This window comes from Pezoporus wallicus, unplaced genomic scaffold, assembly GCF_028554395.1.
Source record: "Pezoporus wallicus isolate ANWC-B61680 ecotype Strahan unplaced genomic scaffold, APGP_CSIRO_Pwel_v1 contig_4722, whole genome shotgun sequence".
Taxonomy (NCBI): Eukaryota; Metazoa; Chordata; class Aves; order Psittaciformes; family Psittacidae; genus Pezoporus; species Pezoporus wallicus.
Window position 1 is genome coordinate 3,715,826 of NW_026641840.1, and position 25,637 is coordinate 3,741,462.

General features: G+C 44.6%; 1 protein-coding gene across 2 annotated transcripts in view; it reads right to left on the bottom strand.

Moving 5' to 3' along the window:
• Positions 1-23,298: 23,298 nt before the first annotated feature.
• SRGAP1 (SLIT-ROBO Rho GTPase activating protein 1) overlaps positions 23,299-25,637 on the bottom strand; it is a 139,026-nt gene continuing 136,687 nt past the window's right edge. For both annotated transcript variants that reach the window (XM_057425554.1, XM_057425553.1), the window contains exon 22: positions 23,299-23,887. In XM_057425554.1, coding sequence (XP_057281537.1) covers positions 23,510-23,887 — 378 coding nt within the window. In that variant the 3' untranslated portion in view covers positions 23,299-23,509. The remainder of the gene's footprint in view (positions 23,888-25,637) is intronic.

The window sequence follows — 25,637 nt, forward strand, 5'->3', positions numbered from 1 at the left end:
GTGCTCCAGTCCCCTGATCATCCTCGTGGCCCTCCTCTGGTCTTGTTCCAACAGTTCCATGTCCTTTTTATGTCAAGGACACCAGAATTGTACACAGTCCTCTAAGTAAGGTCTCACGACAGCAGAGTAGAGGAGAGGATCAAATAGTTTTGCGGAGTTGAGGTGTACTATGACCAAAACCTACTTGTGTGTGTGGTGCGAGTACATGCAATGATCAAATATTTGTAGATCTGTTAGCCTAACGAATTTTGTTAAAATAAATCAGACTAACAAATCTTTAGCCCCATGATTTCCTATTTGATGCTTTGAGGAGTTTATGTTTCAAATGACAAATGAGGTAACAGGGGGATTTGAGTATCTACAATGTAAAATTGGCTAGGCCAGTAATGAAAATTGCACCATTAAGGGCAGGAACACATCAGTGGAGTAAGTGAAGGTGGCCAGAAACTCAGTAACTTATTAAAAAATACTTAGTTACTAACTTCAGTCCTGGAAAGATTGATCAGTCTTTTTACTGTAAGAACTGGAGAACAAATGCAATTTTTCTGAGCTGTGTAACAGCCCATCTGCCAGCTCCTCCTCTCCACCAGTTTAGCTAAGCAAGACTGAATGTACTAATACCCTTAAGAAGTCTTTCATAAATGACTGTTTTAAATGCAAGATGTAAAGATGTTTATGATAGCACAAGGAAAGCCAAGGCTTCCAGACATATTTAAAAGTTTTTAAAACAAGTACTGAGATTTGATATTCTTGCTGTCACTTGTTGCTTGGCATAGCAATGTGGAAGCTTATCTTGTAGCAGATTTCATGTACCTCATCACTTAACTCAAGTCCATGAGGATCTTGGCAGAACATTTAATTCAGTATCCTTTTCCTGGAGTGTGAATTTGACAGCGAATGTAGCCTCAGATCTCTTACATATTTTATATTTATTTCTTGTAAGCTGTTTTCTTTTACATGTGGTGTTCAGGGATTTTTCCTTGAATAAAACATATTTCCTTTTCTCGCCCCTTTGCATGAAGACAATGCAGGGAATGGAAACTATTAATACTGTGCTGCAAAGGTCTGCAATATATGCATAATGCACATAATATTCAGGTTTTAATGATCTAGAACAAATTCCTGGTATCTATCTGAGTGCTAACACTGTTTTTCTGATTTGTTTAGAAAGAAGACTGTGCTGTAAGTGGAAATAATGTTATGGTACTCTCCCAGTTAATTATTGCCCTAGTCCACCCTTCTTCATATATGAGCCTTTTGAGACACTTGTGATCATCCTAGTGGTTGTTCTTTGGTATCAGTTATCAGTTATTTGAGGCTTCCTTGCATGCATACGTGTCTGTGATGCCTGCTGCCTTTTACTGCACTGGGTCCCAATCTCCTAAGCAAGCTTTGCTTGAGAAAATCAGCGACATGCTATACTTCATTCCTTAAATCCTGTTTTTCTGTTTTTGGCCAAATAGCTACAACCTCTCATCTCGCAGTAAGTAAGAGTGTCGCGCAGCTTGGTGGTCAGCTCTGTGATTGCTTCCAGAAGTGCTGGCACTATGCTAACTCTCTTGGCTGCAGCTTTGGTGTTTCTGCCCTGTTTTCTCTGGAAGTCCTGTTTTCAGACTCACAGAGATGTAAGTCGGTCCTGCCTGGGTGGATGTAGCCGAGGTCAGATACTGCTTGTTGGCTCAGGCTCTGCCTGAACCTTAAGAGCAGAAGGTCAGTGTTCTGCCTGTTGGGGACAACTGTTGTGCTGCTCAGCGGGGCTGGCCTTTGAGCTGCAATCGTGCAAAAGCAGGAGCTGTTAATGGGGAAAAAACAGGGGAGGCTCTGGAAATGAGAATGCTGACAAAGGACAGCAATAGCGTAATGCTTTGCAGGGCAGGCATACAAAATAAGTCAAATGCAAGATGGAATTAGACTTTGATTTCCTTTTCCTGTTAGTGAAGGACTGATAAAAAAGAAAGTCTTCCCTGAAAGAGAAAAGAAACAGGTTCTTTTGCCATGAAATTGTTTAAATAATTGATAATTTTCCTCCAGGAACTGCCTGTTGTGCATGCATGCTTTTAACACATTGCCTGACTTATTTTTATAATTGCAATTATAGCAAACTCTTTTCTGGGAGAGTTTTGCCTGTGGTTTGAGTCCAGTTCTCTCCTAACTTTCAACCTGGTGTTGCGGCTTCTGGATTTGTGGTAGAACAACAGAGCTCTCCACTTTGCAGCTGGGACCTGACTATTCCCCAGCTGTACATGGAGCTCCTTTTTTCCCTACCTTTAAACCTCAACTTGTCAAAGGGGAGCTCCTACCCTGAGGAAAGTGCTCTGAATAGGAAGGGATTGAAAACTGCAAACATGGTTTAAACTTAAACAGGGGAAGTTCAGGTTAGATATAATGAAGAAGTTCTTCACTTTGAAGGTGGTGAGGCACTGGAAGAAGCTGCCCAAAGAAGTGGTGAATGCTCCATCGCTGGCAGTGTTCAGGGCCAGGTTGGACAGAGCCTTGGGTGACATGGTCTAATATGAGGTGTCCCTGCCCATAGCAGGGGGATTGGAAATAGATGATCTTAAGCTCCTTTCCAACCCTAATCATTCTATGGCAGTGGCAAGAATAGCAAAGTGCAGGAGAAGAGGAAGCAAGTCACTGCAGGAAGGGCTGGAGTGGATGGCAGCTCTGGGAAAGACAGGCAGGGAGAAAGAAAACATGAAAGGACTGCAATGCAGATGGACCGTGAGCAGAAGGTTTTAGTTGGTCCTTCTGTGTTACTGGAACCTATTTCACAGGAACCCATCTAAAATGTATATCCTGCAAAAGCTGCGCTAGACCCTGCCTGTAGTTGTGTCTGCTGGTTTTATGTGACCACTTTAAGACAGCTATGCCATTTCCAGGATGGTGGTGTTCATTCCTTAGGTACCAGCAATCTTGGTGGAGATGCCGTTTTTGGGCAGATGATTAAAATGGGCTTCATTGTATCCCAGTATTACCTGGGATGTGACACTAAGAGCTAGCATTTGAAACTTCAGAATTGTGCAGTGTTGTGCTTTATTTGTGCAGCTCACTGCTGATCAGATAAAATATTTAGTGGCACTAAATTTTTGATTGTGGTGTACGCATCATTTGCTACAAAAGTACTGAGAGGTTTTTTAGTGTGTGCAAGTTGAATTCCTTGGGTTAGAGCCATAAAGAGCCAGCATTGCCATGATCATTTACTGTGATGCACAACCTTGAACCAAGACCTTGAAGTTTCCCATGAGGAGGATATTGTGGTCCTCATTGTGAGGATGATCAGGGGACTGGAGCACCTCCTGTATGAAGATAGGCTGAGAAAGTTGGGGCTGTTCAGCCTGGAGAAGAGAAGGCTGTGTGGAGACCTCATAGCAGCCTTCCAGTATCTGAAGGGGGCTATAGGGATGCTGGGGAGGGACTCTTCATTAGGGACTGTAGTGACAGGACAAGGGGTAATGGGTTAAAACTTAAACAGGGGAAGTTTAGATTGGATATAAGGAGGAAATTCTTTCCTGTAAGGGTGGTGAGGCACTGGAATGGGTTACCGGGGAGGTTGTGAATGCTCCATCCCTGGCAGTGTTCAAGACCAGGTTGGACGAGGCCTTGGGTGATATGGTTTAGTGTGAGGTGTCCCTGCCCATGGCAGGGGGGTTGGGACTTGATGATCTTCAGGTCCTTTCCAACCCTAACTATTCTATGATTCTATGATTCTGTGATTCATTCATACTGGCCAGAAGATCAGTGAGAGATGCTAAGGGAGGCTGGGGGTGTCTGTGTTAAATTATGTCCCCAGCCTTTCATTTTGTCTTGGAGTTAGTGCTCTCTGGGAACAGAAGCAGAAGAAACTGTCCTGCAGTATGGAATAGCCTGATGGTCTCTTAAGCATTTACTTAGTAAAATGTCATACCCAGGTTCAGCTCTGTCTTTGACCAGGGGAATTCAAGCCAACATCTCCATTCTCTGCATGTTTATGCAGATGTTCAGCAGATCCTCCAGGTATTCCCTTGCTCTCTCAGGTGAGGAGCAGGTTTTCTCTCCCTGGGTCTAGCTCATTTTCTTGGTGGATGGGGGGATAAGAGATTAAACTGCCTGAAGAGCAGAAACTCATCTGTTTTCTGGGTGGGTGTAATCATCACTGGGTTACTGTGTGAACAGCGACAGTAGCAGAAAGGCTGCCCTGCTTTCAGCAGGACCAGAGGTGGCTGCTGCTGCCTGTGGTTATGTCCCTTCCAGTGCACTTGCTGGGTCTGGTTCTTCGGGCATGGGCAGTGATGCTTCTTCAAGGGCTGCCTGGGACTGTGTGAGACTCCATATCAATTGGAATACAAAATGTAAGAGCATACAAGACTTCAAAAGTGAAAACTTGGGTTATGAGACCATACTTTTCATCTTCGGGCCCTGCATCAGTCTTGCCATGGGACGCCTGAAGCTGCTTTTGCCCCCAGCAGTATGACCGGACCATGTCCTCAGCCTGAGAGATGCTAGCACTTGTCAGAGGGGTTGGGGACACTGATAGGTTTCACCTTCTGCTTTTATTCTGACCCTGCAAATCTGTCTGAACTCACGTCCTGTTCTAGGTGTGGAAGCATTTTTTTTTGTAGAGCTCACCTCTGAGTAAGGTGCCTGGAGCTCTACTGAAGGCAAAAAGTGTAAGCCAAGTAAAAGCCATCTTCCCCATCTCTTCTTGCATCTCTGTCCAAAGAGAGCAAGAGGAAATTGCTTTCAAGTGTTGTTGGGTAACAGGCTTTTTGGAAAAGCTTGTTCTTCATTTGTTATGGAAGTGGGGACTTAGGGGGATGAATCAAGTTCCCAACCCAGCTTTCTGAGCAATTCATCTACACTGTTTTGCCTGCAGATTCAATACGCTTAGATGCGGTTGATCAGCCATTTCCATACTGAAGTTGTACTCTGCTTGCAGGCTGGCTTTGCTTGGAGAACTACAGAATTCCATGCACTCGAGTTTTCCCAACACAGCGGTTGCCTCAAGCCAGCTGACCTGCAGACTGTGCCTCACTGAGAGAAAAGCAGGAGGCAAGATCCTGAAGTTGTGTTTTACTGGCTGTCTATTAGGTATAAAAATAGATGGGTCTACAGCTTGGACGAGCCTGGTGGGATTTGTGGCACTATCTAATTTTCCTTGCTATCCCTGTAAACTGAAATTATACCCAAATCCTCTCATCCCTGAATACGTAGGGCTCTCAATATCTAAATATGCATGGGTGCTTCAGACCTATCTCTGCTTAGAAATAATGGCTGCTAGATTAGGAATGGCTCGTTGTGATGTTTTTGACCCACGTTGTAAAAGAACAGTAAAAAAATCCCACCACCACCTGCATGATGAGTATGTAGTATGTCCAAGAAGGAGGTGCAGGTCTAGAGATGTGAACTGTCACAAGCTCTTGCCATATCTATCTTTGAAGTTGTCAACTAAAGCATCTTCAGGGGGCTGATAAGATAATGACATCTTGAAAGCATAAGGCTCATGCTTCAGAGTGTAATTTGCTCACCAGGCACTGAAGAACTTACCCATCTGGAAGGTTATTCTGCAAGTGTGCGTTACAGGGATATTGCGATTTTATGTTTTTCATAGTAGCATTTTCTTAGGCACGTATTTTTATAAGTTATGTTTGAAACAAGCCAGGTATGGCTTTTTCCAAAGCTGCAGAGATTCAGAGGCTGCAGAGTGTGGGTGTTAAATTCAGCACAGGTAGGCACGTTGGTATTTGCAATTCCATTTCCTAACGCACAAGATCAGTATGTCAACTACATTATTGCTTCAGTAAAGCAGAAGAGCTGCCACTAGAGGGTGGTGTTAATACAAAGAGAAAGAAGTTGTTTTGGACTGTGTCTCTTTCCCGGCTGAAATAACGCACACTCTTCTACACATTTATAAACATCGACTAGATTTGATTTCTCTAGTTGGATTTGTTTGAGTCTTCTTGGCTTTTTTCCCCATCGAGCAATTTGCATAGTTCTGTTTCAGCTGTAAACACCAATAGCAGGTATCTAGTTTCATACCTTAATGTATATATGAATACTAAAATGATGTCGTTTCATCTGCTTTGTGAGGAACTTTTTTATTGACTTGACAAAAAGTGAAACCCAAAGCAAACCTATGAAAAAACTTTTATGATTTTTCTGTTGAAAAGCACCCATTCACTTAAAATTGCATTGCGTTTTAGAAGAGAGAGGGTGGGGGGTTTTCCTTCCTCCTTCCTTATTTTTTCTCTTCCTAAACGGTGGGAGAACTAAATCATATTTTTGCCAAGGCAGTGCAGTATGACTGAATGACTGTTAAAGTCCATTTAGGGAGCATCAGGCTAGGGTTTAAGCCTAAAGGAAGGTAAGAGGGTTTTGCTAGTCTAATGTAGGCAAAGCTCCTGTGGTATATGGTATAACAGTGTGTGTGTGTGTATTTACACATCTCTATATAGATCTGTATGTATGGTATAACCATGTATGTGTATGGTATAACCATATGTTATATGGTTAAACTGTACTAGCTAAAGTACGGTTATACCATAGCAACTCTGAGCAGTGGAGGCTGAGGTGCACAGACGGGGCAGTGCAGGGGCTGGGTGGCTCAAGCACTAGGCCTGATGTTGCTTTGCTGCTTTGGGTCATCACAAGCCCCATGAGATGCTGCTGGGAGTCCTCGTGGGGGGAAGGTTCCCTTTAGGTGTTGAGTTTGGGGAGTTCTGTCAATGCGGCAGCCTGCGTCAACCCCAAGGCAGACAAGTGGTGAGAGAAACAGAGGGCAAGTGGAGGGGATGCAATACCCAAAGCAGCAGCAGGGACCTTACTCTTTCCCACCCAAGCTGGTTTCATGGCACTTTCAGCATGACTGATGCACACAGGGGGGACCTGAAGCATTCAGCAGGGATGTGGGCCTGCTGTGCTCAGGAGCCGGGTGGGGATGGTACCCCTGGGCCACAGGAGTGCCTCCAAACCCCTGAATATTCCCCACCACAAACTGCTCCAAACCTGCTACATCCTTCTCTGCTTACAGCCAAGCTTGTGCATAAGCCATGCTTCACCTTTTGCCTCCAGGCAGGGTCAAAACCCAGTAACAATTGTATTTATTTTTCCTTCTTCCCTAGTGGGAGATGGCTGGATAAAAATATTAGCTAGCTGTGAACTTTTGGGCTTTGATGTGATCTGAAAAACATCATCGTGAGTTTCCCCTGCTGCTGTTTAATATCACTGCACACATCTGCCTGGCCTGAGCTGGAGTATTAGAGTGACGATCGCATGGGTTTTGGTGGTGCACAGTAAACACGCTCTTTTGACATGACGATGTTGAAATCGTGGCTCTTCAGGGGACAGGACAGTGCCTTTGAACTGATATTGAGACTGCATGCCTGGAATGCAAATGCAGTGTCCAAAGCCACCCTGTGGTGTGCTGGTTTAACAATGCAGATTTTCAGTGGCTCATTGGGAAGATGAAATTTTTCTACTTGCATTTAATCTTCGCATGATAAATCACTTTGGAGGGGGGAAGAAACAGTAAAGTGCACTAAATGACTGCTTGGGTGATGAGATGGACTTGAGTTTGGAGAGCCAGTGGTGGCAGTGAGCTTGGTTGGCACTGTGGGGTTAGGAAACATGGAAGAAAGTTGGACTAAATCACAAAGATGTGTTGGGGTGGGACCAGCTGCAGGGCAGAGCCGAGCTCCCAGCCATGGTGGTGGCTCCGGCTCCTCCTCGTTGGCACGTAGGCCACTGTGCGTGTGGTTCAAAACTAACAATGTTCAGCTGGTTACTATGGCAATGGTGTAGCACGAGTTGTCATGGTGATGGAGCGGAAATTTTCGTCATGTTCCTGCAGGAGGGTGATGGATGCCATTTTGGGTGGCTCCGGACTTGACCATTCACCTAGTATCTTTTCCCTTGGTAGAAACGCTTGCCCTCGCTGCAGCCAGTGAACATCCCTCATCTCCCAGTACCATTACCTGGTTTTCCACATTCCAATGCTAAATTTTGCTTTCACATTTAGAAAGTTGAGAACAGCTCTGGTAAGCCATCAATTGCTAAGCCTAACCTAATTATGTGCACTATTATACAAGGTGTATTAATAAAACATGCTTCTGCCAGTGAGGCTGCTTCCAGACACTTCCTTAATCTTGTTCGTGCTCTTCACCTCTGTATCTGCCCATAATATGATCCAATAGGCCATTAGATGCCCACCTGAAAAAACAATTTTAAGCTGATCTGGAGTAAATTTGCTTCAAATAGCCCTTTACAGTGCAGAATAATGTATGTTCTGCCTTGGAAATGGATCTTTTTGTTGCATTTTTATTTAAATTGCCTTTGCTTTCTCTTCCCTCTTGAGCTTTCAAAGCAACAGTCTTTTTCCCTTACTCATGAGCTATGCATCAGTTCCTCCTTGTCAGGGTTTTTTCCTATAGGTCATCAACAGGACAAATAACACTGTATGTAAATGATACTGCTTTTAGTGGTTCTTTCCTTAGAAGAGCTGGTGTAACTCCTATTTTACCCCTATAGAAATCAAAAGCAAATACTGACCAGCTTGTTTTGTTGTTTGTTTTTTTTTCCATTATGTAAGAAACTAAACTCCTGGAGTGCTGATATATTCAACAATTTAGTTTTGTAAGGATAAAAGTCTCATATTCAGCTTAACTCAAGATAATGGATGTTTTTAAAAAACAAAACTTTCTGCTCATAATCTACTTTTTAAAGTCCCAAACCCTTTCATTACATATGAGTTTTTGTGCTAAATCATACACCTCAAAACGAAGCCCCAGAAATAACATTTGTGGTGTTTCATAAGAAGGTGTACACGCTGCTTTTATAAACTGCCATTTGCAGGCACCAGGGCGTCCAGGATAAACATGAATCTGGGGTGTACAACACCATAGCACTGGTATTCCATAATTGTCTTCAACGTTTGATTTTGTCCTGCACTTTTTAGCAGGTAAATTTGGGGTGTGCCAGCAGAACTGTATTTATTGCCGAGGAGTGCAGGAGCGATATTTGCTCAGAAGCATCTTTGGATTTGGACCTCACAATACTGCGTTGGAAAGTGGGTTATGCTCAAGGTTGTGCAGCTTTGGATTTAGGAAAGTAATCACAGTGATACGTTTTTGAGTCCTCTTTGCTTTAAAAAGCTCTGATTGTTGTGTGCTTCAGCATATGACTAATGTGAGGCACTCCTGTCAGCTACGTGTGCTGCAGTGCTTGCTCTAGTTCCTCTAAGTGAAGTCCGGCTCTTACAGCACCGCTATTGACATCTACAAAATATAGTTTCTTTTACTTTTTTCCTTGCTCATAGCTTTATGATTACTCCCATAAATGATATAAAACTCATTGACCTAAGACACTAAGTTTTCAGAAATTCACTGTGTGCTTCCCATGTACTAATTCAAGCAAAACCATGCAGCCTCTGGGTGAGGTAAGCTCTCAGCTGCAAGTTGTTGGGAAGCAGAGAGGTACCCGCAATGTGCTGGTCCCATTTTTCCAAAGTTTCCTGGTTGTATCCAGGGTTCCCTGTTAGAGATGAGGTACAGAGCTACATGGACCTGTAGTAAACTTGGTGCAGCCTTTCTTGGCTGGCTTCCTAACACAGGCTTCCCAGAGCCATTAGTTTTACAAGAAGCTGTGTAAAATACTGGGAAAATATTCCTCCATCTCATTAAAGATGTGAGTGCATTCATCTTCCTACCGCTTGCTGCTTTTCATACAAAATACTCTGTGCTTTTACTTGCTTGAATCTTTCAAGTGCTGGGCTTAAATCCAGAGTCTCCTTGGGTTGTCCCATGAACACAAAACATAATCGCAAGGTGGGAGGCCTCTGCAGTGCCCGTCTTGTCCAGGTGTTGCATCAGCTCTGGAAGCCATTCAAAGCCTCCCCTGGTAGTCCCTGCTCTGTGCTAGAATCTCCTCAGTCCACTTTTGTTTGGGTTAATGCAAGTTTGCGGTCACAGGGCGATTACAAATAAACGAAGTATGAAAGACTTCATAGGATCTTTATTTGGATATTTGTTCAGGCATAAACTGTGATGTGAATCCAGCTGGGTCCCCGATCGGGTGACGCCAGTGAATGAAGATCTGTAAACTGCATTATTGTTCTGCAGGTACATTATTATGCATGACTTTTTGGGAAGTGACCTCAAGAAATCTTGTACCACAGTGATGTTTTTTTCTAGCTTATCAGTCTTCCTGATGATAAAAGATAACTGCCTTTTGGAACTGTGAATAACTGGTGTTGCACTGGTACAGATTAGAAGATTTACGTCCAGACTCATTGAGTGCTCCTTTCCAAATGAAAGACACAATATCTGTCACTGTATTTTGATTTAATTGGCGGATTTAATTGTGTTCAGCTGCTGAAAAACTTTAAAGCTCATCAAGATGAAGGATACTGTTTGAAGTCATGCTAGTAACTTCTTACAGTGGAGGCTGCTCACAGGATTAGAGGATGCGCAAGCCTCCAAATGAGTAAATTTGGGGTTTATGAGCACTGAGGGAACTTTTCAGTTGTGTTAAACTAACTCAGACAGTCACAACCTTCATCTTTTGGGAAAGTGTTTATTTACAGGGACAGCATTGCTTCAGAAGGTTGTTCTCTTGCTAGAAGAAGGGTTTATGAAATTGCTGCAAATATTTTAACAGGACTCTCTGATGAGTGAGCGTTTGCCCTAGAAATGTATCTAAGATTTTCAACAAACTATTACAGTTGTGGATGGGTGGAGGCATCTAAGACTCGTCTGATATGTATATCACTGCTTCTTCACATGTTGAGGAGTGTCAATGAGAGGTTGCTGCATGCTGAAAAGAGCTACCAAAAGAAACTGGTATTGCGACCCAATCTTCTTCCTTCTGTGAAGAACATCAAGCAGCAGATGGCAGGTTCTTGATGCTCTGCAAAGAATGTACTGCACAATGCTGCTTGCTAAAATGTAAAGAAAGTTCACATCAAGGTAACTGGGCTGCATGAACTAGTTTTGATGGTGGGAAACATCAAAGAATTCAGCTTGTGACATGGAGGCATTCAGCCTTCCTAAATGTTAAATAAACGTATATCCATAAATCACCCAAGGCATGTTATCTCTATTTGATGGGTCTTCTGCCTGAGGAAAGATGTTAAACTTTGGCAAAGCCTTGGGAGTCCTGTCCTCCAGGTTTGGGGTAGGGCTGTGAGACTGGTTTGTGTGTGTGTGTGTTCACGTGCGGGTGTAATGGAGAAACTAAGAACTATAGATCTTATCCTTGCAGGGATCTGAAAGTAATTGCACAATAAATGGGAGAAGTGAAATATGATGTTTCAGCAATTTAATCAAGTAGCTTCTAAAATATATATATATATAGACATATATATGGGGATTGCTTCTAAGAAGAACTCCAAGATCTCACCAAGGGACACTTAATGTTAACAGGTACATTTAAAAGAAAGTAGTGTAAAAAGGTAATGTTTGTGAAAAGTCAGTGGCTGCAGGGCATTTACAAATGGTAAATGATTAAGAGCTCGAGTTTAAAAGACCACAAGTTTTCATCCCTTCTTGTGGTGTTTGCAAACTGAAGTAACCAGGTAGGAAGGAGCTTTAGGGTAGGTAGGAGCTGAGTCTCTTGAGTTTGGGGTAAGACTTGCCACTCATAAGACTGTTATGCAAACCTCAGTTTATATGACTTATGTTTCACTGGATGAATCCTCCTTGGGATCCTGCTGAGCAGAGGGCAGCGTGTGCTGCTGGAGGAAGGGAGATCAGTTGTGTTTCAGTGTCCTCAGATCACTGAGCTGAACTCCCTAAATAAAACATGCAGCTGCTAGTTTTTTCCTGTCTCTCTCAGATAGAAGCTCTCAGTCTGATGGCTTTTCCTCTGCACTCTTAAATGTTACTATTTTAATAGCAATATTTGCCCACTAGCACCCTGGCTTGGAGCTTGGAGTTTCCCTCTGGGCCTTCTCTGCATGAGGGATCCAAGACCCCAAAGCTGTTTGCCAGAAGTGACCTGTAATGTTCCTGAAAGTTGTTGTCCCATCGGGATGCTGCTTTGTAAAACCCAGGGTATTTCCTGAAGACCTACTTCTTAGCAGTATTTCATTCTAGAAAGAGCAAAAAAACCCAACAAGTCGTGTATTTTGGTTATATTATAGCAGAGTGGTTTTAGATAAGATGTTACAATAAAAGGCGTTTATTCTGTAAGGATGAAAAAATGCAGCAAAGCATTTCAATAAAAGTATTTCAAAAAATCACTTAGGAACAATTTACAGATATTCTTTTGTCCATTTTTATTATGGAAAATATATTTAAGCTTGTAGAATTTTCTGTGAAAGAGAAAATCCTGTTATAAGCCAGCTTTGTTTTCTCTCTCTGTGCGGCTTCATTTTGGTTTATGTCTTGTATTAACGAGATGTTGTTCGGCTGTGCAAGAAATGATGTTTTCTCAGTTTGTGTCTGACCTTTTGATTGCTTGAACTTATTTGCTACATGATATCTTTACAGTCCAGCCTTCTGTAATTTATTACTTATGTATACTTCATAAAGTTGTAATGTCGAGTTAATATCTAATATATAGAACGAGAGATGCAGCTGGCTCTAATTCTTGAGTCTCTTAAAGGACTGTGGAACTGACTGACTTGGTATTTAAGTATAAAAAAGAGGGTGTCACTTGCGAAATAATTAGTCAAATTTAAACAGAAGCTACGCCAGGGCTGTTTGACAGTTTGGTTTAGGCATTTCGGAGGGTTTTTCCTTTATAGAGTCCAAATGGTGTATTTTGGAACTCAAGCCAATAGAGTGCATCCTATGTTTTTATATAGGTTAACTCGCTGGTGGCTGGGCTCTTGCCTGAGGGCTGCGGGCCAAACACCAGCGTTTCCACCATGAAAAGTGCATTTAGCTCTCCTTAAGAGTTAAACCTTACAGAAAACCTATATGAATTGTGAGCAACTGTTATGAATTGAGCCATGAATTTTTAATATTCGTGTACTCTGAGGTACAAACTAGGACTTACAATAAATTGCTTTGTATTTCATACTCCGAGGAGTGCATGTAATGATACAGAACGGGAGCTGAAGTTTCCAAAGGGCTCTCTGCTTTGGGTTAAAGTTTTACAAATAATCATCCTGGAAACAGGTTTGTACCAGATCTCTGTGTGAGAGAATAATGTGATGGTGCCTTTCATTGTGGGTCCCTACCTGGTGTCTTGCCTCCTGCCTGGTCAAGACCTCTTGCATGGTCTTGGTGGCCCACTGCAGCAAGAGCTGTTGATCCTGCCTTCAACAACAAGGTAATAACCGTACATAACATAATGTCATGGTTTAAACCCTGGCCAGACAGCTTGTTCACTCGCTCCCAGTGAGTGGTGCTGGGCTGGAAGCAATCGAGCCCCCCCTCAACCCCCTTGGGGGCTCTCCCCTTCCCCGCTCCCGAAAGGATTGGGAGGAGAATTGAAAGAGCGCAACTCCCATGGGTTGAGACAAGAGCAGTCCAGGTGTAACACAAATCACCACCGCTACCACCAACGACAACAATGATAAGAGAAAATAACAAGGGAAGGGCATACAATACCACCCGCTGAGAAACGAGTACGACCCAGAAGCCCGTGTCCTTTTGGGTAACTCCCAGTTACCTCCTGGGCATGACGTGCTGTGGTATGGAATACAACTTTGGTCAGTTTGGGTCAGGTGTCCTGTCTCTCCTTCCTCCCGGCTCCCCCTCCTCCCTGGCAGAGTATGAGGCTCACAAAGTCCTTGGCCAGACCAAAACATCATTGTTATCAGCTCTGTTCCCAGGCCGAAAGTCAAAACGCAGTGCTGTACCAGCTACCAAGAAGGAGAAAAATGACTGCTACTGCTGAACCCAGGACACATAAACACGCTTTTGGTGGGTAGGAAGCTTGATAGGAGTTGAAGCATCACTTTCCACCTGAATTACAGTGATTTTCTTTCATCTTTCCCTTACTGATCTTCTGGGTGTTGAGACATCAGGGAAAACAGGGCTTGGAGTGTCCTGCAACTTCCACAGCTTGTGCTGCTTCCTTCCCTCAGTCCTGGCAGAGACGGGATCCTGCTGCTTCCTGGCATATTGGGTGCAAAAAAGTAAGTTAGACCTGGTTCATTGCCTCTTTGGCTACATCTTTTGCTAAGAAAATGGAAACCTCTGTCTAAATGGGTGCATTGCCCCAGGCAAACCCAGTGGCTTTTGTCAGAGATTTTGTTTCAGCTTTCATAGGAACTGAAATAGTCCCATTGGAAGGAAATGCTGAGAGGTCAGCAGTAAACCAAAAATGTGGTCACAAAACTCATCAGGGCTCCTGCAGCATCAAATGCCACAGCAGAAACAGTGAGTGGGAGCCTGGGGCTCGTGCAAGAACCGCCTGCACACAAAGAGTTGTGGTCAATGGCTCAATGTCCGGCTGGAGACCAGTAACAAGTGGTGACCCTCAGGGATCAGTGTCGGGACCGGTCTTGTTCAACATCTTTGCTGCTGACATGGACAGTGGGATTGAGTGCGCCCTCAGCAAGTTTGCCGATGACACCAAGCTGTGTGGTTCGGTTGATACGCTGGAGGGAAGGAATGCCATCCAGAGGGACCTTGACACACTTGGGAGGTGGGCTGATGCCAACCTCATGAAGTTTAACCATGCCAAATTCAAGGTCCTACACCTGAGTCGGAGCAATCCCAGGCACAGCTACAGGATGGGCAGAGAAGAGATTCAGAGCAGCCCTGTGGAGAAGGACTTGGGAGTGCTGGTCGATTAGAAAATGAACATGAGATGGCTGCAGTGTGCGCTTGCAGCCCAGAAAGCAACCGTATCCTGGGCTGCATCAAAAGGAGTGTGACCAGCAGGTCGAAGGAGGTGATCCTGCCCCTCTGCTCTGCTCCTGTGAGACCTCACCTGGAGTATTGTGTGCAGTTCTGGTGTCCTCAACAGAAAAACAACATGGAACTGTTGGAACAAGTCCAGAGGAGGGCCACGAGTATGGTCAGGGACTGGAGCACCTCCTGTATGAAGATAGGCTGAGAAAGTTGGGGCTGTTCAGCCTGGAGAAGAGAAGGCTGCGTGGAGACCTCATAGCAGCCTTCCAGTATCTGAAGGGGGGCTATAGGGATGCTGGGGAGGGACTCTTCATTAGGGACTGTAGTGACAGGACAAGGGGTAACGGGTTAAAACTTAAACAGGGGAAGTTTAGATTGGATATAAGGAGGAAATTCTTTCCTGTGAGGGTGGTGAGGCACTGGAATGGGTTGCCCAGGGAGGTTGTGAATGCTCCATCCCTGGCAGTGTTCAAGACCAGGTTGGACAAGGCCTTGGGTGATATGATTTAGTGTGAGGTGTCCCTGCCCACGGCAGGGGGGTTGGAACTGGATGATCTTAAGGTCCTTTCCAACCCTAACGATTCTATGATTCTGTGATTGCTGCCGCAGAAAGCTGGACCAGGCATTGCCCAGTGCTGTGGCATTTGGACAGGTTTGCCTTTCGTTTTACCCCCAGGTGATGGGTGAGGCTGGGGGCCGGCAGGAGGGAGGGCAGGGACGGGCATCCAGACATGACCCTGCCCAGGTGCCATTCTGCACATAGTGGCTTTCTGATACTGCTGTCCCAAGTGCCTGTGTCTCTTGGAAAGTGAACGCTTGTGGCTGCAAGCTTACTGTTTTGGGCTACCACATTAGAAAAGCAGCTTCCCTTCACCCTTGCCTAGCCCATTGTTGTCTTTTGATTTTCCTTGAGAGGAGGTGTGGAAATTAAGCAGGTAAAATCCTAAAGCTCAGAGGAATAAATGAGTATATACAAAGGGATGACTTTCTCAGTCTTTGGCTTTATCAGCTGAAAGGAATGTTTCTAGGTCTCAGTTCATCTTGCATGCAGATACCTTTTGGTTCTTTCAATTTCTGAATTGATATTTGTACTCATATTTGCAGATAACCGGACCTTATCCTGTGAGTTACAGCTTATATTGACCTCTCCCTCTCCCTCACATTTTGTCAGAGGAGAAGCAGAGCTGCTAAAAATAGTAGGGCAGGCAGCAGCAGACAGATTCATGTTTTGCTCAGTGCTGTAGCTTGCCCAAAGAAGTGGTGAATGCTCCGTCCCTGGCAGTGTTCAAGTCAGGTTGGACATGGTTTAGTGTGAGGGGTCCCTGCCCATGGCAGGGGGGGTTGCAACTTGATGATCTTAAGGTCTTTTCCAACCCAAACCATTCTATGGTTCTATGATTCTATGACCTAGGTAGCTCTGCCATCAGGCAAAGGCTCCTTCCTGGCTCAGCTGACAGCTGGGGCTGCTATGGAATTTGTGAGACATGAGCAGGACTCTTTATTTTTTCATTTAAAAAAAAATATATATATATATATAGGGAAAAAAGTGATATTATCTGCAGGAATAGTGTTCCCATCAATTGTTTAACTAAGAATGAACACTACAATAAGCACAACTGAATTATTCTATGACTAGCATGGCTAACAGAGCTGTGGAAAAACCGAGGTTACTTTACGGTAATAATAAATGTACCTGATATTGGAGATGGAACTTAATGCACACAAAAAATTGCAGTTAAATACTGAGCCTGCTGGTATGCCTCTAAAGTAAGAAAAAGTAAACCTAGTGAAACAGCAAACACCAAAACTGATGACTTGTAAACAGAAAATCAAGTTAATTCCACAGAGGTCAAACCAGAGGCCCAATATTACAGTGCAGGTACAGAAGAAGCATAGGTTTCTAAACCTTGTAAATTAGCTGCTTCTTCACTGAACATATGCATTTTCATGTGCAGACCTCATGAATGTACACAGATACAAATGGCATTTAGGCTTACACTACTTAAGAAATTAGATAATTCCTCAACTCCCACTGTTTGACAAAGTAAATCTTTCTCCCTTCCTGGCAGTGTTCAAGGCCAGGTTGGATGGGGTTTTGAGCAACCTGGTCTAGTGGAAGGTGTCCCTGCCTGTGGAACTAGTTGATGTTCAAGATCCCTTCCAACCCAAACAGTTCGGAGATTCTATGATAAACCAAGCCTTGTGGTGTGTTTGACAGTTAAAAAAATCTCAACACTAAGTCTGAAATTAAGTTTTGATGCATCCTTGCAGGAGCGTTCAGGGAAAAATAAAGATCTGAGAAAACCATCTGAGTGAAATTCAGCTTAAACCTGTGAGTAGTGGCGGATGACCCTGTTGTGTTCACCTTGGTGCTGGTTACCAGGGGTGCTGGTGTACTGCCATCTTCGTACAATCGATGAAAACATTGTAGGCAGGGAAAAACAATTAAAATGTGTTGCACTGTTTTACAGTTGTTTTGCAGTGCTCAGCAATTCTTGCTCTAAGTTGTGAAGAATTTTGGGTATTTTCCACCTTTAGCACACTTAAAGTCACTACTCATGAGCCAGGTAACAATCTCCACATTAATGCTATTTCATTGCCATCGAAAAGTCCCTGCCAAAACCCCGACCATTTCTATGACTGTCTTATTCCCCTCCAGAGCAGCACTGGGCTCAGCAGTTTGTCCCTCCTGGAGGGTAATTAATTCAAATAGACATAAATCACAGCTTTATGTTGTTTGGTCAGTGTTTATAGATGTCAGTGTACACTGCTGAAAATGCATATGCCAGATATGAAGGGAGGAATCAATGTGCTCCACGGAAATAAGGACAGGGTTTGGTTTTGGTTTATCCACGCTGCTGTACTGAGTGCAGCCGCTATTGATTCAATCCCGCAAGTGTCTGACCTGCTTTGTGCAGCACGACTTGCCTGTGTTTTACAGCTGAATTTGTTTCATCTTGTACTTTGTGCTCCTCCTATTCCATTACTGTGCTACTTGAAAAACCCCTCAGACAAATCAATGCTGCTTGTTAATTACGAAAAGGAAACCCCAAACCGCCAACCCAAGGCTGCTCTTGGGCATCTGTGGTGACCAGTGTGTGGCTTGACCCTGCTGGGAGATGGCAGTGACACAACTCGGGATGCACCATCCCTGCGCAGACCTGCTCACAAGCTCAGATGACTGCAGAGTTGGGCATAAAACCGGTATTTCTACATGTTTTTATTTGCACTCATTTGTATTGAGAAAGCTGAGAGGAAACCGGCTGACTGATCCAATTCATCTGGACTGGTTTTATGTCATTTAATGCTATTTAATCCCTTAACATCAAATTCTGTGTGTCGCCTTCTAAGCCCCTGGGCCTGTTGGCTCTTCGCTGTGTCTGTCACCTGAGAGAGGAGGTAAGGATATACACTGCTCTTTTCTCTCTTCAGTGCTGCTTAGGGCCACCACACACGTTTTGCTCTCCCATCTGGCTGGGGCTGTGCATCGGTTCTGTTTTCCAGGCTGCAGCACCGAGGCAGAGAGAGTGAGTGGCTCCTCCACATCGTAAGGATCCCGGTGTCATGGCCCCCTGGCAAGAAAACTTGCTCACACTGGGTCTGCTGGTGCCACCAGAGACCGATGCTGTCAGCTGCATGATCTACAAATACCCTTGGGTAAAACAGAAAGCAAGAGAGTAGCTGCAATTACAGCGGCATGTCTAAACTAGTGAATCACAGAACGGCTTGGGTTGGAAGGGACCTTAAAGATCATTCAGTTCCAGCCCCACTGCCACTGGCAGGGTTGCTTTACACTGGACCAGGTTGCTCAAAGCCCCATCCAGCCTGACCTTGAACACTGCCAGGGATGGGGCAGCCACAGCTTCTCTGGGCAACCTGTGCCAGTGTCTCACCACCCTCATAGTGAAGAATTTCTTCCTAATGTCTAATCTGTATCTCCCCTCTGTCAGTTTAAAGCCATTCCTCCTCGTCCTATCACTACATGCCCTTGTAAAAAGTCACTCTCGAGATTCCTTGCGGACCCTTCTAGGTACTGGAAGGCTGCTCTAAGGTCTTCCATAAGCCTTCTCTTCTCCAGGCTGAACAAGCCTGGTTTGGGCTGTTTCTAACAGTAATTGAACTGGTTTAGCCAATTGGATTTTAAGATGCTGAACTGTTGATCTGTTCAGGGTTTCATATAATGTATATATGTATTTTTTCTCCCCTTGAAGACCAAGTTCACGGAAAAGCAATATTCCTGCTTACAGGAATGGTACTTTCATTCTGTACCATCACTAGTTAATACTTAGGTCAGTCTCAGTTGTTCCCTATGTACCAGCACCATTCAGACTAACGCCAAGGCCTGTTCCATGGAGCAGCCATAACTGAGCCCAGCGACTGTGGACCCTTCCAGGCAGGGTAAGTCCCTGTGAGCCGCGGAGCAAGTATCAAACCATGCACCTCTACCAAGGATAACTTAAACCCTGGGCTGATCCTCTGTGATTTCCTTACACGGGCTGAGGAGGCGTTAGTGCAGGCTGGGGCAGTGCCGCGCTCCTGGAGCTGTGTGTGGCTTGAAGCAGTGATTTTCAGTGGTGGCCCGAGAGCTGAATACCCTGTGCCACTGCTGCTCATTTCCTGTTCAGTTGATGCACTTTTCTCAGCAAAACAAGTCATCCCCTCTTTGCTTTTCTGAGTGCCCGTGAACTCAGCCGTTCCCTAGTCACCTGCCAAAGCCTTTGGCTGTCTCCATGAGAACTGGACTTTTCTCCACTACAAAGCCTGGAAGCAAGCTAACACAGCACAACACTGAAACTTAATGTTACACAACAGGAGGAGACCCCTGTTATTGTGTTCTCTTATTTGTCTTGAAGCAGATCAAAAGCCACCGCAGAATCCTCTGTGCTCGCCAGTGTATGAGCTGACTGTGGAAACCGGGTTATGTGCCCTCGAGGCTGTGCAGAGCCTTGAATGAGGAATGACCTTTGCTGTCCCTTCCTGCAGGTCTTCATCAGCTTTTTGCAGTAGGGGACAAGAAGAAATATCCAAAGTTGGCCACTGGACACTGCCATACAAAAGCTGCCACCACAGGCTGATCGATGTGCCTGCTGATGGACAGTTGTGTTGCAGTAGTTTCTCCAGGATGAAGAACAAAAGCCCTGCTCTGAGGTGGGGTGGCTGCTGTGCCTGCCCCACACTGACCTGCCTGGCACCCATCCCCTTCTTCCTTCTGGGCAGATAGTGGTCCTCAACCACAGCCAGATGGCCTTAACTAAGCAAGGACTAGAAATGTGTCTCCAAGTAGCTCTTCTCCCCCTAAACACATACAAGTTGGGCAGCGTGGTGGGCTTTTTGGGGCAGCTGCAGTCCAAGCCTAGGAGACACCCTTGACAGTGTCTGATACACAGCTGGATGTCTCTGGTGCAGCTGTCAGCCCAACACTCCCTGCCAGCTGTGGGAGTGTGTGCATTGCCACCAGTTCTGCAGCATAAGGCCACTGACCATTACCTGTGGCACTCCCTCCTTCCCCAGCACGGTGGCACCCCTTCTGCTGTAGGAAATGCCCCCATGTAGACTTCTTCATGCTTTTCACTCTGGGACCATGTTTATAAAATGTGGAAGCAGGGGTGTTGTTTTCACCCCGTTATTCCCACGGAGAGCAGGAGGGTGGTAGTGGCCAACTGGGTTGCTGGGGAATTCCACAGCCAGTGTGAATGGGGGTTGGCTGCCCTTGATGGGTGCTCAGGCAGAGCTGCATGAGGTTGGTGGCTCTTTTGGGATGGTCTTCAGGTATGGAGGGGCTTGAGTGAGCTTATGGGGATGGTGCTCTTTAAGTTAGGTAGGAGTCTGGGAATGAGCATTCTTCAGGCTGAGACATTAATGGAACCCGATGCAGGGTGGGGTGTGGGTAGCTGGGGATTGCCAATAGTGTTCCCTTTATGTGGAAGGTAGACTGGCAATCTGGGTTGGAATGTTGGAATACATGGCGATTTACCCAGCAAAACTACACGCAAAGACAGAACTATCTTCTTTATTATAAAGATACACTATGAGGAACAAACCTGAATGTATATGGAAGCTTGTAATGGTACATGCCAAAAATGTACAGTACTATACATAAAAGTGCATTGTCACAACAGATTAACAGTACATTTCTCTTCCAGAACCGTGAAAATTCCATGTTTTTATTTGTTCTTCGAGAGTGGAAGGAATGCAATGGGAATGCAGCCATACACGAACAGGGAAGGATGCAATGGAAATGCAACAGTACAAGAGCAAGGCTAAAGCTCCTCTAAAATTTAAAGGCACTTTCACATGTACATACTACAGATGTACATTGACACAATTAGGTAACAGTCAACAAGCAGGAAGCTACCAGTACTGCAATTTATCAAACTTGACAGTAAAGGACAATACTGATTGGATTAGGTGTGCAGGAGTTACCCTTTAGTACGTCTGTAGTTGTAGCAGTCTTTCCTGTTACATATCCACTTACTATACTTTTAAGTATCTATAATAACCATCAAACTACACATTTAACTGTGTGAATGCACTAAGTGGATGCATTCACTAAATGCACGGTTTCTAATATTTTCTTTTGCTAAACAATTTCTAATATAAGCATTATGGAGTCCAGTACAGTTATTTAAACATACAAAATTCCCTATGCCATTTAAAGATACAGGTATCCATCTCGATTATGCCGGGTGTGTCAATTGAAAAACGCATGAGACTAAAACTGCATGTCAATGAAAGCTGAAATTCCAGTTTGTTCCACTGACTCTAGTACATTGGGGAACTACTTCAAAACAGCTCTGGTCCCGACCAAGTGAACAGATCCTATAGCCCAGCACTCCACTGGCCTAGTTTAGGCTCTTGCCCTAGTGTTAGGACCAGGCAGCCAAGGTGAGAGGACCAGAGGTTCACTGACCACTGCTGCACGGTCGCCGTGGCGGACTAAGACTTTGCCTCTAACCTACACGTGCATGAAGTCTGTGGCTGGTTTGAGAAGGGTTTGCAAATACTAGGAGCAGTTTGGGCCTCTGAGGCAGTTTGTGGGGTACTTCTCACACTTGGGGCTTTTTATTACCTATCTACAGGGTGTAAACCAGAGCAGGAACAAGTTGCTCCTAAGTAACAACAGGAAATGACTCCTGTCACCTCAGTAATTAATTACGCCCATCAAATTTTATCACTACTCTTCTCCTCCCAAACTCAACTGTTATGTACAGTGAGAGGTACTTAGCTTTCAACAAGCCTTCAAGCTTTCCAACAGTGAGATCTCAAAGAATACATGGAAAGACAAGTCTTACTTAAAGCCAGTTGTACTCCTATAGGTGGACCACAGTGGAACTTATTTTCCCCCCATCTCTTCAATGAAACTTACTTTATGAATTGGATGTTGGAAAATATATTATGGCTTACTGTCGCAATGTGCAAAACAGCTGTACATTTAGTTCACGCCTCACAAAGTCTAACAACAGAGCGCTAAGCAAAGTTGACAGCCGTCACTCACACAGACAGGAGGAAGGTACTGATTTCTGTCACTGTAAAAGAAAGGGGAAGGGGGGAAGTGGTTATGGAAGCTTTAGGCAGCTTGAGTCGAGGCGGTAGGAACTCAGCTGCCTGTCCTGTGAGTGAGCCTGCACTGCTGCAGGAGGGGGCCCCTCTTCAGAGAGTCCCCGTCTTGCTGCCGTCAGCATAACGGGGACATGCGCTGTGTTTGCGCCGGGCAAGGCAGCCGGTGGAGCTGGGTCAGCTCCAAACGCTATTACCATTCAAATCCTGTCTTTAATTGGACACTGAGCAATGAAGTCAACAGGAGACTCTGCCAAACTACCGTGCAGTTTGATTGTTCCGATCGCCTATCAGCCTGCACAATGGATCACCAGGTTCACGTACCTCCCACAGCCTGGCTCGCTCAACTATGGACTTTAAATGAATTCAGCTCTTGTGGAAAATGTGGGGAATGAAGGTCTAGCTTCACGGAAAGGTACACTATTACACAGGGCAGCAAAAGTAGTTTCCAGATGCAATCCTGGAGATGTGCTTTAGCTGTGACCTGGAATGCTGCTTTTTACCAGTGAGGGCAATGCGATCTCCACATCATCTAGCACTTGTCTTTTGTAAGACCACCAACACGAGAGCTAAACTTGGTGCCAATTATACGAGTTGTGAGGGTTTGGTGGTGGGTTTGTTGGCTTTTTTTTTTGCTGTGTCTTAAATAAGAAACGTGGCCTGAGATGACTTGGACATTCCACACAGACACTTAATCCTCACATGCTAGATTTCAACTCTTACTAACCTGCTTGAGATTTGGTTTGGTGACCCAGAAGTGAGAGGTCCCACCTCCCCTGCCCCCCCCAGACCCTCCCCCCCCCTTAGTTTTGTGCAGGATCAATTATTATATAGCTACAGTAAGACTGTGAAGTATGGTACAATGTGGCAAGCTGTTTGTGATCCGTGTTGAGTTTATTACAAATGGTGCAGCATCAAGTTTTCAAGTAAGTTTACGTTTGTTTTTTAAAACGATGCACAATTGTCCAGTTTTTCTTTTAATTGAAACAATACAAAATAAAAATGCCCATGTTAATGTAGCTAGTTTCAGACAGTACATTCAAAAACACCGAAAATCAAAGCCTCTCCAGTTACAAACATGAACAAATGATGTTACGGAGCCCTGACTTCTATTGTTACTCCATCCCTTTCCCTAGCATACCCCAGCCAGGCACTGTGGGTGGCTGAGCTGTCTACATTGTGCAAGATTTGTCGGCTGGACCCTGGGAAGAAGGGGAAGGCCCTATGCTAGGATTTGTTTTTGGAAGAACAATAGGTTTTGGCCTAAGAGCAGGAGGTTTCAGCTGTACTCCCATTCTAGGGGCCACCATGGGCTTGAAAGTACTCATGGTGTCGCTGGAAGAACTAGTGCTACGGCGGATCTGAGGCTCGGAGCTCCTTAGAACGACACTGTGGAGAGGGCTGAGCGACTCGGTGGAGGTGGCAGGGGTAGGGCTGTTCTTCATTTGTTCCAAGGTGTCCAACACAACATCAGGGGCGTGCTTGGCTGAGCTCTGCCGCTCCAGCTCACGGAGCTCGTTCAGCGCCGTGTTCATTGTCTCTTCGATGTCCTGGGTCAGAGCACAGAGAGCAGCAGGTCATTCAAACTACTACTGAATGCGAAGCACCAGAGGAGCAAAAGGATGGCGTGAAAAATGCGTGAATTAAATTGCCAACCGTCCTCTCCTTAACGAGTATTACAGCGCTAAAACCAATTCCCACCACATTTATTTGGAAGCCAATGTGATTGTCAAGATGGCAGCTTTGGTTGGACGTTACAAACATTTAATCTGTTTACATGAGAGAATCAAAAAAAACGATTAAAACAAAACTTTAGGCAATTTTACGAACTGATTCTCAAGACAATGGGTATTCGCTTAGCAGTGTTTTTAACTGTGAAGATTTCCATCATCTCCTGTGTACGGGCAGCTGCAGGGATTTTATTCCATTTGCTCGCTCTTCACTAACTGCTTCCATTGTCTAGTGCCTCAGGTGTTCAGGATCTGCACTCCCTCAAATGGATTATAAAACCTGGTTTTGGAAGGAACTAAAGCTTGTGTGTCTATCAGCTCTTCTCTCCTTTTGTGACTCTGAGTTAAATGTTAAGCAGAAAAAAAAGCAAGATATTGTTCAGTGAGCTTTTCGTCAGAATTTCTGGCACAAATGCTGAAAGAGCACACCAAGACACTGATTTACAACTTTTCAGTGGTACTGAGATACAGCTAAGCTTAAAATGTCTGGTGTTTCCTGCTTGCTCACAGTGACTTTCACAGTTTTCTTTTTAATTGCCGAATGATCACGAGTGCAGGTGCATAAAAAAAGTCAGCAGCTTAAGCCAAACAGCACTCTATGTGGTTCTAGAAAAGTGAATAAATAACAGTAAAATATAACAGTAACAACAGTTACACTTTCTAACTGTAATACATGGTTCATCCCTCTGATGCAAGCATGACAGTTCCTTCTATCCCTTGCTGGAAGCAGAGTTTGAAAGCAAGCATTACCAGTACATTACATTTTAAAACACGAGTGCCAGTGTTATTGTAAAATACTTCTGCAGTCATAGCGTACCCTCAGGGTGCCCCTAGTAATCAAGTTATCCTACCTAGGCAATATGAGAGTTCTGCAGACAGCAGTTATCTATTTGCTCACGAGCTGTTACCAGCTCTCTACAGTGGAATGATTAGATATTTGGGGTGCTCCCTATTCCATCCTTCTCACCTCTTCACTGCCAGGAATGAGACTGGCGAGTGTTCACATGGGGATAAGATGGCCCACGATTTACCCAGGTGCGATGTCTTGCACATTATGCTCTTAGGCACAACTACAAGCATCAAATCGACACATAGCATGAACTACATAAGAACTATACAAAAACTACCTCAAATTCACAACACCCTGGAGTGCAAATCTGTGCTCTGAATGGCAATGGTTGCTGCTAGTCAGTCGGAGCACTTTTCTACGTACCATAATACTGTGAAATAATTGAACGCTAATTACATGCAAGTTAGAATAGGCCAGCCTTCATCAGAGCACAGTGATTTACACAGCTGTTGTAATCATACACTATCCTACTGTTTCGCTTGGCAGAGGCAATTTCATTACACTATAATGGGAAATAATTTCTTTTTATTGCTTCTACAACGTCTACTCCCCCTTGTGCTGCTTCTATCCAGGATCCCTTAGTGCACCTTCTTTCACACACACTCTATTGAGAAAGCTAAGTAGAATAATCTCCTGCACACCCACCCCTACCAGCATATATCCTCTGTGCTATGCTATTCACCAACGCTCCCTCCACAGAAAATCAGAGAGTGACATGAA